The sequence below is a fragment of the Argiope bruennichi genome, chromosome 7 (assembly GCF_947563725.1).
Source record: "Argiope bruennichi chromosome 7, qqArgBrue1.1, whole genome shotgun sequence".
NCBI lineage: Eukaryota > Metazoa > Arthropoda > Arachnida > Araneae > Araneidae > Argiope > Argiope bruennichi.
The window spans coordinates 87,315,333-87,335,113 of NC_079157.1; the positions used below are offsets into that span (position 1 = coordinate 87,315,333).

At 29.7% G+C, this 19,781-nt stretch overlaps 1 protein-coding gene across 2 annotated transcripts in view; it reads left to right on the top strand.

The window, feature by feature from the left end:
* Positions 1-6,565: 6,565 nt before the first annotated feature.
* LOC129975171 (mannosyl-oligosaccharide 1,2-alpha-mannosidase IA-like) overlaps positions 6,566-19,781 on the top strand; it is a 94,794-nt gene continuing 81,578 nt past the window's right edge. For both annotated transcript variants that reach the window (XM_056088139.1, XM_056088140.1), the window contains exon 1: positions 6,566-7,247. In XM_056088139.1, the coding sequence (XP_055944114.1) occupies positions 6,603-7,247 (645 nt within the window). In that variant the 5' untranslated portion in view covers positions 6,566-6,602. The remainder of the gene's footprint in view (positions 7,248-19,781) is intronic.

The following is a 19,781-nucleotide window of genomic DNA, read 5'->3' on the forward strand; positions in this document are numbered from 1 at the left end:
ATATATTCGTACTTTCTATCATAAAACGCTATCGTTTGCATCTAATTGAAAGAACAATATTTGCAAACGATAATTAATTTCTTCAAATACATTTAAAATGCAGAAAAAAACTTCCAGTTAGTGCCAACTAATACAAGCTTTTGGCACTTACTGAAAACTTCAAAGCTTTTCAAAAATATAAACTTTATAACGAGCCTAGGTGCTTTGATATTATTTATTTTGTACTTTGATATTGTTTATTTTGTATTTGTTCTTTGATATTACATATTTTGTATTTGTTCTTTGATATTATTTATTTTGTACTTTGATATTATTTATTTTGTATTTGTTCTTTGATATTACTTATTTTGTATTTGTTCTTTGATATTATTTATTTTGTATTTGTTATTAGATATTATTTATTTTTCAATGAATACTAAATTATTCGACAGCAATATAAACATTATCGGTGATTACTTCAATATGTAATACTTGATCTTTACTTCATCATGTACTATTTCACTTTTACTTCATTGTAAATGAAGTATAGAGAAGATATAGTAATAATCATGTGTTTTGAGACTTCCCTGAGGCCAAAAAACCCACTTTTTTTTTTCTATGGCCGCGATGGTCTGGTGGTAAGGTCTCGGCTTGTGAAATGTAGGGTTTCAGGTTCGGGACCCGATTGCACCGAAGAACCGTCGTGTAAGGGGGTCTATTTATTGCACGTTAACTCCGTCAAGGCCAACCGTCCTTCCGCTGGAGTGGTGTGGAGAGGGGGGGGGATCCTCGTGTTTGATCCTCGCCAGATCAAAGATTCCTCGTCATCTGACCGTGGTTCAAAATTACGAGGCCCGTCCCAAAATAGCCCTAGTGTTGTTTTACGACGGGACGTTAATATAACTCAACTCAACTAAACCGATTTTTCTCATTATGACTTCTGTCAGTCTGTATGTAACAAGGATAACTCAAAAGCCCTTCGAAATTTCATATATGGTCTTTTTACCAAATTTGTAGATTTCTCTCTAATGTTGAGCAGAATCTATTCAGATTAAGTTTATCCGTCTAACTACTTAAGTAAAATGGACTCAATAATTGCAAAACACAAAGAGTAACGGAAATAAAATTAATACACGGTTATAATAGAGATTTGTATCAAATTTTGGACCAAATCTGTCAATTGGTTGACAGATTTCCCTTACTTTTCCACGATGAATCAAATCAATGAATGAACAATGATGACAAAAGCAATGAATTAAATCAATGAAATTCATTATATTGTCTTGTGACTGTAGTTGTAGTGTCGTGTCAAATTTTGGTGGGAAATTAGTCTGCAAAAAGTCGTTCAAAACTCGTCTTCTCAAAATAGATTCAGAAAGATGGTATATTAGAGCCAAAGATCTGTATACTTTGTAACTATCGCCAGATTTGTAATTTGTAACTACTGTGGTGAATAGCATATAAGCCAGTTAACAACTACGCTGGAAGAGCAATTGCTTTTGCATCATGGTTATATTACTGGACTGCGAACCACAAGGCCCCAGGTTCTATCCTCGCTCATCCCGATTCGCCACATTGGTGACCTCAGATGTGAATCTTCACCCATCGTACAGCTGTTGTGGCGCCATCTACCCGCAACCAAAGTCGTCCGACTCATTTGACGCAGCAACAGCAACCACTCACACGCTGGCCATAACGCTTGGCGCTACTCAAATGGGTGCAGGTGTATAAGAATCAACAGCTAATACATCACTTAACAGCCATATCGTTCGACTCACTGAAGGAAGAATCTGTGGTGAATAAGCCAGTTAAAAACTAGGCTGCATGATCAATTGCTTTTGTATCATGGTTATGTTACTGGACTGCGAACCACAAGGTCCCAGGTTCTATCCTCGCTCATACCAATTCGCCACACTACTTTGCATGTTGTTAGTGAACATCATTCAAGGTATTCGCAGCCTTATCCAAGGTCCACAATTTTTTACGGGGAGAAATTAATTTAAGGGTGTTCCCATTGGTTTCAGTCTAAGGATTGAAAGGAATGTGAAAATTGAAGCATAGATGAAAAGGAATCTACTTAGTATCTTAAAGCTTGCCGAGATGATTTTTTTTTTTTTTTTCCTTATTAACAGAGTTTTAACGTAAATAAACGTATATTTCTGACTTCTTTGTATTTAGTTTGACGATGCAATTTCTTTTCCAGTCTGCTTTTGACACTCCAAATCAGAAAGGCTAGGAAATTTAGCTTCATCGGCCCCAGAGCCTCCCCGGTGGCATCGCAAAATAGATTGATAAATTAATTAAGATAAAAGGTTTTAAGAAATATTTATTTAAAATTTTCATTGTGTATTGGAAAGGAATGGAATTTTTTTTAATAATTATGGCGAAGAAGACTGAGATTGAATGACAAATACAACCAGAGGGAATGTTTACCCCCTAAACTTTCTCGCATACTCTCTAATAAGGATGTTATCCGAGGGAACGCTTGCATAACATTTGCATGAAAAAGGTTTAAAATATTAACCTTTGGCGTGAAGATAGCATTTTTTGGAACCTATCGTGTCACCCTTAGAGAGTTATAGACTTGTCATGCCAGAGAACGTCTTACAAGGCTTTGACGTACAATAGTTAAGAAATATTAACTTTTGGCGCGAATTTAGCATCTTTACTGAATTTATAGTGTAATCCTTGGCGAGTTATTTGGCGATTAATCCCTGGCATACAGTTAATGGTACCCTAAAATAGAATTTGTGTTTTGGACTCGATAATTTCAATCGATTGGAACATAAATTTGACACAGAATTACAATTAAAGTCACAAAATCCCATACCAAATTTGATATATATATATATATATATATATATATATATATATATATATATATATATATATAACTCATTGCGTCTTTGAGTTACCATGTTCACATGTTTCTGAAAGTACAAACCGGCAGTTAGTCAATTCCGTGTTGGATTTGACTCAAAATGTGATAGCTATTGGGACTATAGGTGTTACTTTTGTGTATCGAATTTTATCTCTTGTAATGTCCTGATCTAGACCGATAAAATAACAAAGCAGAATTTCCAGACAATTCTTTATTTTACAGCCCTATATATACAAAGAACAACTTGTTCTAATCTTGGTTAAATAAATAGTTATTTATACCTGTATTAGGAGATACAACTGTCAAAGTCGAAAGTTTTTCTTGAAATTCAGTTCTCCATCACGTCAACACGACCACTCCAGGGGTAGTTTCTCAGACTCCGAGCTCGTGGGCGTAATCCAACCTTCTCCTGCAATTCGTTTCTTCTCCTATCCTAAAAAAATCTCCGCGCTTTATTTCGGCGACAATCTCCGCCTTTTAATTTACATTGGTCATTTGAGCTATCCTTCGGCCAATCGGGGTTCAGCCATATACTCTCTCAGTGGCGCCAGTGGGTCGTGGGAAGGTCCTTTCACCAAGAGAAACATCTAGCATCTAGATATTTGGACACCCCTTTCTCTTTAAAGGTACTATCAATACCTCTTGGACGAGGAATTCCATATGTGGTCTTTCATTGTAGGCGCTAATGAACAGATGTTAGACCACCCAGGTGAAAAAATCCTCCATCTGGCTATCTCGAGGCGTTTAGTAAGTAACAGCGACGACACAGCTGGCTGTAAATGTCTTATCAGTACTGGGAGACGGGGAATATTACACTATATAGATCTCTTCATTTTATATTTATCGAGTAAAATTATATTCAAACAGCCGGAGAGATTTCCTGTGAGTGAATTTTGTTCAAAATTTGACAGAAATCTACAAATATGGTATAAAGACCGTATACCAAATTTCAATCGTCTAGCTAAAAGCGTTTTTGAGTTATCTTTGTCACAGACAGAGAAACGGACATTTTCCAATGTTTTTTTTTTTTTTTTTTTTTTCCAGAATTCAGGGAGGTTTAATAAGTGGAGATTTGTCAAAATCACGAATTCGAATTTTTTGTCGATTACTATACTTTCTTTATAATACATATACGAGAAAATAAAAAGGCACAAATCCTATGTCTTAGTATAAAAAATATGAATCTGTTGAAGAATTTCTCATTTAATTTTGCTGTAACCATTATATTTTAGCCTTATATTAAAAAAAAAAAAAAAAAAAAAAAAAATCAAAACTGCACGTTCTAAGTTGTGGCATCGGAATTGGGGATTCTGGACTACAAACCATTTCTATGCTATCTTCTATGCTAACCTGGAAGGCATTTAATCCATTATCGAGGATCAAATATACTGACGTTGGCGAGGCGTAGAAGTTAGGAAGAAGGAATGCAAGCTAAGAAGTTTTCCTCGTTGGTAAGGTAATGAATCATGTTTCAAAATGTGAGGTTTGTCACAAAGTTAACTTCGTATGACCACAAATTCTAAGTGAATTAAAATATATTTAAGCTATCAATTTTATTTGTTTTTGAAAAAGAATTCTAAAATAACATAGTCAGTTCGTAAGCTATTTTTACTGGATTGTTCTCAACAATTGGCAACAAAGTAATTCTGTTTTGTTTTTTTTAATCAGAAAAGGAAATTCCACATGCTTCATTAGAAATATATGAATATCTATGATTAAAAAAGATGTTTACTTATTTACAGTATGTGAAATGTACAAAATATTTCCCCGCATGTATGCTGGATAAAGAATCAAATAAATTCATTGCTTATTAAATAGGAAATTAAAAATTTATTCATCTCAACAAAGTAATTCATATTAAATATTTTAATCTTAATTAATAACAAGTACCATCTAAATCATTTAGAAATACTAGACTCTCACAAAAAATTTCTAGTTTTTCAAAGTTCTTCACTGAAATGCTAAAATAGTGCGGAAAATCAGACAAAAAGTAATTCAGGAAGTCAACTTCGCCTTAGAATTGCAAAAAAAAAAAAAAAAAAAAGAAGAAGAAGAAGAAGAAGAAGAAAGAAAAAGTATTGCTAAAGATGTGTTTTACATTCAAAAAATGCTCACAGAATTTTTTTAATAAAATTAAGTGTATTATCTATTCATAAAAAGTTAAATAAAAAAGAAAGCAATTTTCTATTATAACGCTAATTTTCTGTCTGTAAGAAAAATCATCGCAAATTTAAAAATGTTGCCGTTTTACAATGCGCATTAAGCAATTTTACTTTAAATTTGAAACTGCCTAAATTTGAATACAATATGTTTTCTACTTTTATTATTATTATTAAATATTATTTTGATTTTATTTTTGAATTTTTAAAGAATACCAAACCAATTTCATATTCATAGTGGGGTTAAAGGATTTAATCAACAAATAGCTTGAACTGTATTTTGTCAAATCATGGAGTTCTCAATAAGAAAAAGTTAAAAGATAGAGAAAACAAAATTGCTGTATTATTGCTTTTAGACAATAAAATAGATAAACAAGCGAATTGTAACAAATATTCCTATTATATTTGTTCCACTCTTTCATGGTATTAAAAAAATATTCCAAATATTTCCTATTTAAAAGTATTACGAAAAAAAAAAAAAATCGTAAAACCCACAAATATATACATAATTAGAAAAGAGAGCACCAATATTCAACGCATTCTTTCATTCATTCAGGCATGCTTTCGGGTAGGAGAAAGCAAATTTTAAAATAGGTGAATTCAGCTTTTATGTTCTGAAGTTTTAATTCAGACTATTTTAGTGTTTTATTATATTAAAAAATACAAATTTTTATTCTTTATGATTTAATTTGATTTATTTCATTTTTATTTCTTCCAATACATTAACTTATGTTTAATTCAATTAGTTGAAAATATCATTAGTAGTCAAATAATAATTAAACCACAAATGAATTAATGGTTGAAATATTAAAGCAATTTAATTTTTACTTGCTTTGACTATTTTAATGTTGTTACATAATTTAAATAATAACATGTAAATTTATTTCTAATATCAAAATGTATCTCTAATATCAAATTTGCTTGCTATAAGAATTATATTCTTATTTCTTCATTTTTCTATTATTGTTTGACATTCCATTTTACAATTCTTATTATCTTGAAATAATGAAAATTGTTAATTTTTTAAATAATTATTTGTCAGCTAATTTACACTTATTTTGCAGCTAAATTCGAGAAATATTATTAGTGTGCCCTTCAGAAACGTCTTATCTCCTCGTTGAAAAATTCCTTTCTTGCTCTCTGCTCATTCTAAAGATTTAAAAGCTTTTTTTTTTAATTCCATTATGATGAATATTGCGTAATTTTTTTTAAAAAAAACTGTTTTCATGCGATCTTAAATTTTGAAGAAACATTATCGTCTCGTGGCGCCATCTTTGATGCACATATTGATTTAGAGTTATAAAAATTATATTTCTTTTAATAATCTATGAAAATAAGAACAACAGTATAAAATAAACATTTATTGCTGGTTATAAAAAAAATTAATATTATTCAAAATTATCTAATTTATAAAATGTACTTTTTGAACGCAGTAGCCTATTTTCCATTGTACCGATATTTTTTTGGTTTTTGTATTACTGCATCTGGCAACAACTTTTAATCTATTGCTGCGCCATCTGGTGATTCGAGAGATATCAGAGCACAACACTACTCTTTCCTCTTAAACGTAGCAGACATGTAAAATGGCGGCGAGCACCGTACTACCAACTTATCAACGTTACATAAACGGCGCTCCTGTATCGGCCGCAGGACGAAAAACCCTTAGATTAAGAGAAAAATATATAGTTCTTTTGGTGCTAGGAACATTCGTCGCCGTTTGCATCGGAACTTTCTTTTTCTTACCGGAACTTAGATCAGGTTCTATCAACTCTGCCTATCGACACATCAGAAATGCGGGATCGGACTTACTATTGCCACCTTTGCAAGTTGTCGACAAAGCCGTCCTGCAACCACATGATGTCAACAATGTAGATCCACATGTGATAATGGATCGAGCAAAGTTGATCCTAAAAATTCAGGAAGATCTCGAAAAGGAAAGGCAAAAAAATCTTAAAGAAAACATGGATAAAGCTCAGGTAGAGAACCCATTATCAAAAAGCGAACAGGCCGACAAAACAAAAGGAGAGCTTTCGAAAAATAATGATGGTGTCCTTCAACAGGATCAGTTCGTGAATGATGTTGCACAGATCCCGATAACTGTAAGCAAAAATGATCCAGGAGCGTCGGAACTGAATGATATAGTCCGGGATCATCCGGGAGGCCCAGGAACTAGAGGCGGTGAACCCTCCGATCCAGACATTCGTGAAAAAAGGAATAAAATCAAAGAGGTAAGTAATGTAATAAAATTAATAAATATATACTGTGCATTGAAGGGCGTGATTATGCTATGGGTCACTCACATATATATTTTTACTCATCTGTATGAAGAAGGGAAATTATAAATATAGTTTCATATACATACCAGACATAAATTATATATATAACTAACTGGTGATTATGCTGCGGATTCATATATTTAATACCTTAATTAGTATATTTGACGAAAAGTTCATAATACTCTTAGATTTTGTAGATAAATAATTCAAAGGATGTAAGCAAGATGTTCTTTTGTAATTATACTGGACCTAAGTGCTCTCATACACATGGAAAATTAAATAGAATTTCAGCTAATTAAACTGTCTTTAAGTAAATATATTTGGTAACAATCTAAAATCATTAATTGTAAACGTGCAAGAGAGCATTTCTAACTATCAGTATTATGCAGAAAAATTTTTAATTCTGGAATGATGGTGAAAAAAAAAAAAATTAACATGATACTTGCTGCCTGTATGTTTTCATAAATTTTCATAGATGCTTCACAAATATTTGAGAATTTTTTATAACTGTTCCAAATACTAAAATATTTGTATTAATTGAGTTTTCCAAATAAAGCACTATTTATAATAATATAAATATACAAATACATTACATAATACATACATATATATTGCATAAATAATATACAAATAAATTTCCTAAAAATGCACATACTTGTATAAAAAATTTTCATCTATCTCTGTTAAAATACACTTTATTTGGTTATTTCTTTTAAATCTACATAAAATTTTTAATTTCATTGGATTTATATTTACTTTGCATAATATGTATATTTTCAGTAATGTAAATGAATAATTTTCAATTGAGTTCTTACTACTTGTAATGTGAACTGTTTTTACTCTAAAATTGTTGATAAAGTCATTAAATCAATATGCTTTTTGCTATTAATATTTTTTAGACCCTTATAGAAGAAAGTTCATTCAGATATTTATAAGATGGTGATAAAAAAAATTACTCATTGGTAATATTTAAAAGCTTTCTGTGGTCTAATATTCCTCATTATGGGGAAAATTCAAAAATCTCAATTAATTGATGTGAAGTTCACATTTTTGATGCAGAAGGTTTTTCATCTTGTTCTTTTTAATAATATAGTTAAACTATTTCATTCAGTTTTGCTCAGGCATCTGTGAATCCTAGAGTCTCTCTTTCAGAGATTAAAAAACAAAAATCTCTCCTCCCCTTTAAAAACCATTATCATAGCCCATGTTCTTAAGTTGTTGTTCTACAAAAAAGGTCTCCACTTAGCTATACTTTGATCATAACCCCCAAAAATAGTTATCAAGCATATACATACTTGCACATCTTTTGAATGTTCTATATAGTGTTCTTTTGGTTTCACTATATTTATCCATATGTGTATCTCTGATGTACCTGCCTGGGTTATTTAGCCAATCACAATTAACAAAATGGATGGAAGGGAATTGGCAGTGATATCCAGGCAACTTTGGTAGTTGCATAGGGTTGTTTTTAACCTTTCATATTGATAAGTCTAATGACGAATTATTCATTTAAATCAAATTTGTTGTTAGATTTACTGAAATAAGGAAACATTGGATTTACATATAATGCTGAAGAAACTTGGACCATTGATAATGTAGAGTACCTCTATATGTAATTAAAGGTATTGTGTGACAGGTTATAACCAGAAGCTTTGTATTAACCTACTTATTCACTTTTTCTTAAGTTATAAAAGTTGTTAACTTTCTATATGAATTTTTTGTTTCATGCTATCCCCTAAACTATCTCCTAAAAGTGTATGGATAAATTTATATTTTAATAAATATTTATGCATAGTTCTCGATGTATATAATTTTTTGATATTCTTAATAATTGATTCAGTATGATATGTAGTACTCTAAATCTTGCAAGATTAAATTTATAGTTTGAATATTAAACTCCCAAAAAATAATAAAAACTTTTCAATTTTTTTCTTAATTTAATAGTTAGAATGAAAGAGCATTGTGCATACATGATAAATAATTTATATTTTTAGTTTTTCCCTATTAAATTGTTTTTGTATGAATTTATGTTTAAATGTCATATACTGCTAATCAAGATCTATGAGAATAAAACTAACTTTTGTAGTTTAAAGATAAAGTTGTAAAAGTATTATTAATGTTGTAACTTGAGATTAATGCTTAGTTAGAAAATGAAAATTGAACTTATTATTTAGTACATAAGGACGTAAAATATTTATTTTAGTATATTGTATAAAAATCTGCCTGACAGTGATATATCTTAGTGTGATGACATTCTGTTCTGAATAATGAATTTCCTGAGTAAACAAGCTACATTTAAACAAATGATTGATTTTAGCTTTTCTGCAAGAGAAAAAGAAATCTGATATTTAATTATTTATGATCTGATTGTTTTAATGTAAAGTTTTCTTGGATGTTTGTCAGTTTGAATGCCATTTTAAACCTAGTTGTATTTGATTAAAATACATAAGTAATTATCCATCACTTTTAGATACTTCAACAATCCAAATCAAATCTTGGGATTGTTGTAAGAATAAATAAGACCCATAACATTTTCTTTTCATTTCTCTTTGCTCATTACGTTTGAATTTCAAAATTAAATAGACAATTAATATTTAAGTTCTTGCCTTGCCTCCTTACATTGATTCTGAGTGCATCTAAATGTCCCTCTTTATTGTCTTAACATTGATTATCTTTGTAGAATTATAAAAAAGGGACATTTTTTTTTCTTTACTTGGCAATATAATTAATATTATTCTATAAATATGTATTCTTTTTCATATAATTAGCATTAAAAAAAAAGAAAAGAATGTAAATGAAAGAATTCTGTTTAAATGAATAATTCAGAAAATCCAATTTTAAATAATTGCAATTGTTTTATTAACCAATGTGAATTAGAAATATGTGCTTATACATATTTTTCTCAGTTTTCAGATTTAATTTTCTCAAATGAATATCAATAGAAATAAAATTTAAAATTCCTTTAGATCTTATCAAATGAGTTTAAATGTTATTTAAATAGTGCAGTTCACCAGTTTCTTACTTCAGTTATCTAATATATACTATTAGCTGCCTTTGGCGACCAGCCGGTTCTCCAATCTTAATGTTCGTTAAAATTTTAATAGTTAAATATTTTATGTAATTTCTACTTTAATAGCTCCTTCATCAAAATATTTTAAAACTTTGAATTTTGATAGTCATATAATTCACTCATAATATTATAAAGACCTTCAGTCATACCATAATGTGTATCTCTCTAATTATCTGTTAGCTCCCGTAGAATCTATGCTTTAAATTAAGGTAGAAATGATTAATCTGTAATTAATATAATAATATTTTTTACTGAAACAAAGAATTTTCTTTAATAATATGATTACTGAAAACAGAGTCACTGAACATTTAAACCTTATGGGCACTAAAGAATATCTTTCTTAATTTATGTAATATCTCAGGAATATGTCAACAAAATTTTCACAGATTCATCATGAGCAAATCAATTAATTAACAATGTTTAATTTTAAATGCATAAAACACTAAGAAAATAAACAGAATCATATAAAAATAATCAGTCGAAAACAAGTTATAAAATAAAAACTACTAAAAAAACTCTAAGCATATACAAAAAAATATATATAACTAACATAAATACAATTTAATTACAAAAGCATACAACTGACCTAAAAATAATTTATATCCAATTTCGCAACCGTTGAAAATAGTTGTCAACAATCAGAACTCAATGCGCATGCATGAATTTTCAACGCCAGTTATGGTAATGCAAGTGCATGAATTTTTCTACGCCAGTTGGGGTAATGCTATGCAGATTAGAAATTTTTAATTTTCTTTATTCTGTTTTATTTTATTTCAAAAGTACTGCAGAATGAATCTGAAAGATCAATTAATTGACAATGTTTAATTTTAAATGCATCAAACATTAAGAAAATAAACATAATCGTTTGAAATAATCATTTGAAAAATGTTAAGCCTAACCTCATTATCGTAGGGGGGGGGGGGTAAATGAACCTTTACTCATTTGGCAGTGGGGAAATGAAGATTTTTTTGGCAGGAAAGTTAGTTTTTAATTAATAATTCTAATTAAAAATTCAAAAAAAGGGACCCCAGGTGCACATTCACGACCTCCAAAGTATTTTGGTAAATTTGGTAGGTGCAGGTCAAACGGCCTGGCTTGTAGAACGCCAACACATAGTATAGATTGCCAGATTATATGTATAGATTGCCAGAACCTATTTCAATGTATCCTCGGAAGAATCAATTATAATGTTTAAAAAATATAGAATTTTGATAGATTTTAAATTATATAAAATACTGCCTTCTTTGTTTTAAAACAGTTTCTATTTCCTTTACCAGATTATTCATGAGACCATTAAATGATAAAATAATTCAGCATTGGTTTCATAATACTTTTTTTAAAAACTTTAAATGACAACTGGACTGGATTTTAAACATATATATATTTATTTAAAGTTGGGCATTTTAAGGAAAAATAAAATGCCTTCCTATATTCAAATAATTTAAAAATTCATCTATCTGTTTACCCTTTCAATTATCTGCGGTGTTATTTATTTTCATCTTCCTCTATTAGCTATACATCTTCTATTCACTACTTAGGGCATATGTGAAGGAACAAAAACATCTTCAGATTGATTAGATTATTTCCATTTTGGAAAGGAAGAAAATTAAAATCTTATTGGTTTGCACCAGTCCATATGCAAACTATTTTCTAATGTAGGGATGTAAATAAAATCTTTCAAGATGCAGAAAATAAATTGTTATTATACTGCTTTTATTTCTATTTGTACTGAGTTGAGATAAATAGATATCAGTTTCATAATCACATTTTGGGTTTTGAATCTTGATTCTCCTGAAAATGTGTAGTATTAGTAGAATTAGTATATTTTAAATGTATAGAAACCTTTATGCAATTATGAAATTTGTTTGTGTGTGCTAGTAGTGCAATTTTAAACATAAGATCTTTGTTTGAGATCATAATTTGATCTTTTTGAATCTTTTGTGTATGTGTGTGTATATAATAAGAATATATGTATATTGAATATTTTCCCCCATTGGCAGATATTGCATCCTATGGGGGTGTTATACCATGGCTTGCGATGGTCCTTACTATGCAACTTAGTTCCCATGTATACTGTCATGTCATTTCATTTATTCAATATTTCTGTATGCCTTCGGGCAGGTCGAAGTAGCTATTCATGTTTATATTTTATTGAATAGCATTTATTAAAAATTTCTTTTTGCAAAGAAAAAAGTATATCCTATAAAAAAATTGTCAACATCTTGGCATATATGTGTAATTTTTATGTTATGTGTGATATATTACACTATTATAGAATTTATGATTAAGCAGATGCACAAAATAGAAATGGATTTGCATTTAGAATACTGATAAAAGAAATATGGCAGAGTTCCAGCAGTGTCGAATCTGTATCATTTTGAATTAATGTATTTTGGGATTACATTTGTTTGATTGAAATAATAGATAGTCATTACTGAAAAATATTGTACTTATATAAATTGAAGGTTAAAATTGGTTGTTGCATTTTGTAAGTCATTTGAGTGAATGTGATTAGTTGAGCTTTATGGCTGATTCATTTAATTTATGTAATAACATAAAAATATTTAATGAACATAGAGCAAGTTTTTAAAAAATAAAATGGTAACAAAAATAAAGTTAACTAACATAAAATATTAAAATTGTGTCTTTTAGTTTTACTTTATTCGAGTTAAATTATCTTACAGATAATTAAAAAAAACTTTTCAGCATCCTGTGAAAAGAACTTGTTTATTTATTATTTAATAAGTAATTATCAAATTTAACTTTTTTTGAAATTTGTAAATTTTTCCATGTATTGCTTTCTAATTTCTATACATTTAAATAAATAATTATTTGTTTTTATAATTTTTTTATTTCCTCAAAATCAGTATACTTATTATCTGTAGCAAAAAACACCTGAAATAATTAAAGCAATTATCAGTATAATTTCAATCAAAGAATAAAATAATATTTATAATGCCTCATCTTATTAGGTTAATTGATTAAAATTAAATTAGCAGTATCTTCTTTTTGATTGCTCATGAAATAGTTCTTTTTTTTTTTTGTTGTTGTTGTTAAACTAATCAATTTTTGTTCACTTCCAAAGTGAAAAGATGAGACTTGTATATTAAATAGCTGTTTTAAATAAATAATAAATTCAAAATCGGGATTATACTTAAGTAAAGATAATAATTATTACTTAGATTAATGGATTATGTTAGCATATCGTTAAAATTTTATTTCTGAATAGTCTACAAAACTCCATTAAATGGTTCAAATGTGATGGCAAAATAAACAGATGCTCTTGCGACTATATTAAAATGGATAACAACAGCTGCTTGTATGTAAATTTAAACCGCTGTTCTTTCACTGCAGGTAATAACAAAAATTCTTTCATTCTCGTGAGTGGTAGGGTAGGGGGGGGGGGCTGGTAAGTAGCAGAACTGAAAGTTAAAAGAAGCAAAATGTGGACGTTGAACTGCCTTAACGCGGTTATGCGTTTTTCATCAGATACGGACTGAATATTTTGTTATTTATTATTTTTTCTTAAGAATTTGTGCTTAAAATATTTTTTTCCATGTATCAGGAGAATAGTTGCAGAGAAAAATGTTTCTTCTTTGTAAATAATTCTTTTTTTGCATCGTATTTAATTTTCTTTTTTTTCAGTCGCTCTTTTAATGTTCGATTCGCTTTGAAGGAAAATCTTTTCTACAATTTTTCAGATACGGCGCTTATTTTCATTCGTGTCAAAAAAGATAAGATTTTTTTTTTATTGTTATTAATGGTTTCATATACCTAATGTTTGCAATGGCATTGTTAATAATTTTCTACTTCATGTCTTTAAAAATTGTTAACGACTGATAGTGGCAATTTCGATAGAAACGAAGAATCGTCGGTATTGTGTTCCCTGCCTTCCTGGTTATTTTAGGGAAGCACTTTATATTTTGTCTTTCCAAGGGGACAAAATTTCAGATAAAACTTTCATAACTGTACATGTAAAAAATACATTGGTTAGAGTATTGAAACTTTAAAAATGTTTTATGATTATTTTTGTGTATTAGAATATCTTCTTTATTGTACTTAAACTAATCCAATTTGCTTATGTTTTATTTAAACGCATTTTTTGACGATTAATTAATTAAAGACGAGATCGATAAATAAATTGCAGAAGTTTCTTTATTGTTTTAATTTTTAAAAAAAATTATTTCTTTGGATTCGGAGAAATTAACATTACTTAATTATAATGTATATTTCTATTAGTATAAATTATAATGTATATTTCTGATGTGAAAGACGGAAATATCGAGCGTCATGCAACGAATAAATACGTAATGAACAATAACTTGGTATATTTTTATTACAAAAAGTTATTAATAAGCAGTAAAAATGAAATAAAAAAGATTATATAATTATTTTAAGCTTTCTGTTATATAACTTTAATTTATGCATCATTTGATACAAATTTCCGAATTTCAGGGTTATTTTTGTTAAAATTAGTGATTGTATACTAAATTTCCGTTCCGTTTCCTAATGTTCTAAAACCTTAAAATTTTAAAGTATGAAATGAGCTACAATGTCTCAGGATTAGTTTAGTTGCATAAAAATTTTACTCGGTTATGTATTTTTTAAAAAACGTTGTTTTAACGGTAGAAGTTCATTGTGAAGGTCATTTGACGTCATCTCAGCGGGTCATTTCTCCTTTTAAGCAAACGACTTGAAATATAGAATCTTGCGACACGTTGCTTATCTTGCGAAATCCAGTGAACTGTTAAGTTGCCTGCTCACTTTTTATTCTATCCTTTTATCGTTTTGTATTAGCAGCTGCTTCACATTTTTCCTCTGTAAAAAGTTGAGATTACACGTCATGCTTTTCTGATAACATCCACGTTTTCAACGCAATATGATTTTACAGCTCTCTTGGGAGGATAGTAATTGCCAGTGTTTTTTTAATACTGATTGGAACTTTATCTTTGTCTCTCGACTTTCTGGTAGTAACTTCCGTTCCACGTGATCGATTGCGTACTTTCATTTTTTGTTTTTACATCCCCCCTCTTTTATTCTCTATTATGTATGTAATGTTTGAATCAACCTTGAATTATAGTTAGTGCGCTGATTCGGTATGTTTTTAAACTGAAATTCACTAGTATGTAACACGCGATCGCGCTACTTTTTTCCTTAATTTTTTTCGGACTTAGTTTCCTGGATAAAACTAGAAATATATTCAAAGTATCACGGATGTGATCAAACAATATAAGGGAATAAAATGTAATATTGCCCTTAAGAGACCCCCTTCCTCAGGATTATATTTCATGGGGTATAAGTAATTAACTCTTTGACCTACGCATAATAACTACCTAATTTGTGGTAATATTTGTGATATTTCATTTCAAATATAAGAAAGGGCACCTGAACTGTTTATACATAGTGAAATTATTTTTTAAAATGTTTTTTTAAACTTAATTGTAAGATTGAAATATTAAAAATTCTGTCATTCGATGTACAAATTAAATGCATCACTATATGCTAAGGAGCTGAAGAAGTCAATGTAATTAAATAAATTTTCCAAAATTTATTCGTTTTTATATTTTCATATTACAATTGTAAAAAAGCAGGACGCTTAAAAATTTTTTTTATTGAAGATTAGTTAAAATTCAAGATAAATATATACAGAGTCCTCCCCTTGAAAATGTAACTGATTTATTGATCATCGACCGCAGGCTTTATAATCCAATAAAGAGCCGATAAAAATTGAAATTCGACATTGCTTCTACGTTCTTTTCAGTTCTTGTTCGTTGTAGAAGTAGTTATATGGAAATTAAAGCTAGTAAAATGGAGAAATAATATATATCTTTTTTTGTTTATTTCGATAAAGAAATATTTTTTAAAAATTCTGTTTTACGAGGTTTCTGAATATTCTAAAATCATTTTTATTTCAGTTAGTACTGAAATGAGGATTAGATTCAAATTTGCTCCCTCACCTTTTGAAACAAAATAATCATTCGCATTTCACTCAATATGAAAATATGAATAAAGTGAATGACAAGTTATTAAATTCAGCATTGACAAGTTATTAATTTCAATACATTGTAAACGATCTCATGTATTGAGAAAGACATAAAATATTTCGTATTACCACCAGAATAACGAATTAAATTATCACAATTTATTCGGAAGTCTGTCCCGTCCATTCTCAAGTGTTTAGAGAAGCGAAATAACAAGTTTATTTAGCAGTTTGTCTGATGTGATGGTCCGACCTGGTCGTAACCCTTTAACTCGAGATGACAAGTCAACTCATCATTATGGAATGCTTTTCCGGTAATTCAACCTAGTTAAAAATGTTCCCTTCTTCTTGATCTCCTGTTCGGTTTTAGGCGTGTAATTACCTCATGGAAGTACATTACTTTCTGCCTGTTCTTATATAAATGCATTATTTTCATTATGTTAAGGCTGCTGTTTTAAAGACGTCCTCGATAGTTTTGTGACTTTTCGATATGGATAGCAGTTTTTGAGTTGTGATTCCTAGACCCAATGCACATGGGATGCTAATGCATATTTAATAGTTTGAAGACAAAATTAGAGCCCATTCAGTTGTCTCCCCCCCCCTTTTTTTTTTTCTTCTCCTGTCTAAGTTCGATTTTTCGAAATCCAACTCGAAACTACAATTTTTTAAATTCGAATGTATCAACCTCACAATGCAATTTTGCATATTTTGCTGTAAAGAGTAACAAAATATATGGAGACAAATGGAAAAATTTCCTGAAATTAAATGTTTTTTTAAAAATTATTTTTATTACTTATCGATTCGCTCAAATATAGTATAGCTGATAGGCTCCAGTTCATCGAAATTTCAGCTTGTCCTAATTTATATATATATTGCCATCTGATCGAAACTTATAAATATTGTACGTTCCACCTTGTGATATATCTTTAAAGGGAAACGTTACAAAAAAATTAGGTCGCCATTGCTTTTAATTTGATTAATTGTAATGTAAATATGCAAAAGTTTCACACAGATGAAACTATTTTTAAACAATATAATTCAAACTGTAAAGATATTTTTAAAATATTACTTCGGATATCCTTTTTTAATGTTTTTTATTATAGTTGTTATTAAATAATGACCATTTATTATTATTATTTTTTTTGTTCTTGGAAATACTGCGTTTGGTTATAAGCTAGTGAAAATGAAAACCTGTCTAAAAAACAAACTTCGTCTTTTCACCGTAATTCTAAACTGGCCTTAGTTCGTTAGTGGGAATTACCTGTTTTCTTAAAACAACTATTTTATAATCCAGTATGTTAAGATGGAAAACACTGGAAAAAAAAATCGAAAAGGCTATATGCAAATCATGTTTTCTTTGATCATATATGCAATACTAGAAAGAAAAGATAAATTAGCTTTACTACTGGTACATGTATTTCCTCCTTAACTTGAAAATATGAAATGTATCAAACCCTTTGGTATGAAACGTCGGTTTTCAATCCTAATTGCATAAAAAAGTGGGAAAAATCACGAAATATTTTCCAGACCTTTGCTGTGTAAAGATGAGATACTGTATTTGTTTTACCATTAACATTAGAAATGCTAATATATGGAAATGGTATGCTTGGCTTGAGAATCTCAGTATTTGCTTGCTACAGTGATTAAAATAAATGACTGGTGTGCAAACATAGGCGCCTTCCATCCTCCTACTGTCAAAAACAGTAGACGCTAGATTTGTTGAGAAATGCATTATTCATTAGAATGTGTTTCTTCTCCCCGTAATTCGAATAAAATATTTTGATGCTAGATTTTGTGTCATTGTATTTAGACCACCTTAAATCAACAATTTAAAAATCTTGCTTATTGAAATGCCAATATCTCTTTAATTCTCTTGGTTTAAACATATTGGAAAAACAGTTCAAAGATTAAGAGGTTGCGTTCGTCTAGACCTGGTATTAGAAGCTGTCATTTTTTGGACTACTCTAAGAATTCTGTTTTAAAATAATTAGACTTTGATTTTTTAAAAGTTATTTTTATTGTCTGTTAAGCAGTTTAAATCATTTGTGATTTGAAAATACTAATCAATAAATTAAAGCAAAGAAAAAAAAAGCAATTCTGTATTACTTTTTTTTTCCGGGTAGAAATATGCGAAATAATAAACCTGTGATTTTGACATTTATAATTTGTATTCTGGTGGACATAAAAGGAAAACAATGGAACATTTACCTGTACACATTTTGCTACATCTGTTCATTACCATCCTTTTTTTCCTGACTGGATGGGTGCCATTTTTTTTAATGTGTACTCAACAATGCTTAAATTATAATGATGCTATCTTAATTAATTATAAACATTTCAACGCCTGAATGAGAGCCAATATTCTTGTCAATATTCTTCTCAACGTTGTGGGCATATCTAAAATAATATAGCTACAGAACAGCTGGAACAATGGCACAATTGTGTTGGTACAATGTAGCAGTTCTTAAATCTGATTTAAAACTTTTGTGACAGAAGCAGAAAACCAAGTAATTGTGCCAAATTAATTTTTATGTGAATTTATAAATTATGTAACTCGCTAGAGCTTTTGAGAAATAATAATTGGATTTAATTCAGACGAGATATTGTGATGAAATTGAAACCGTTTATTATTGTCGGAACTGAATTGTTCTTCTCAAAACTTTCTCGCTTGCTTTCTAATGGAAAAAAATTCCCTCCCCTTGCATACATTTGTGGATCTTCGACTAGACCGTGAACGCCACGAGAAATCCGATTTTAATTTTTAGAGTCCTACATGGGGAGCTTGTGATTTTTAGAGTAATAAAGAAGCTAGTATTTAAGTATTAACTACATAACATTGGCGGTACGCGGTGGCCTGGTGGTAACGTCTCGACTTCGGAACCGGAGGGTTTCAGGTTCGAGACCCGATTCCACCGAAGAACCGTCGTGTAAGGGGGTCTGTTGCACCTTAAATCTGTCCTGACCAAACGTCCTTCAGCTGGTGTGGTGTGGTTTGGAGAGGGGGGTGCCAGCTCAGGTGTCGTCCTCGTCATCTGACCGCGGATCAAAATTACGAGGTCAGTCCCAAAATAGCCCAAGTGTTGCTTCAAACGGGACGTTAATATAACTAAACCTAAAACCTACATAACATTGGCGAATAATAGTTATGAAATATAGATTTTTGGCTTGAATCCGATTTACGATCTGTGGCGGTTAATCGCTTGGCATACGGTTAATACGTAGAAAATCGAAATATTTTGGACGTCTATTTTTTTTTTTTTTTTTGGCCGTGATATTGAAATAAAAACTTGACACAAAATTGCAATTGTAGTTACTAGATCACATTCTACTATTTTTTTTTTAAATAGTTGGATTTCATGTATAAATATGCATGCATGCATGTATAAATTAAAACCAACAATCGGCCAACCTTCTGACAAATTTAATCCGAAATTTT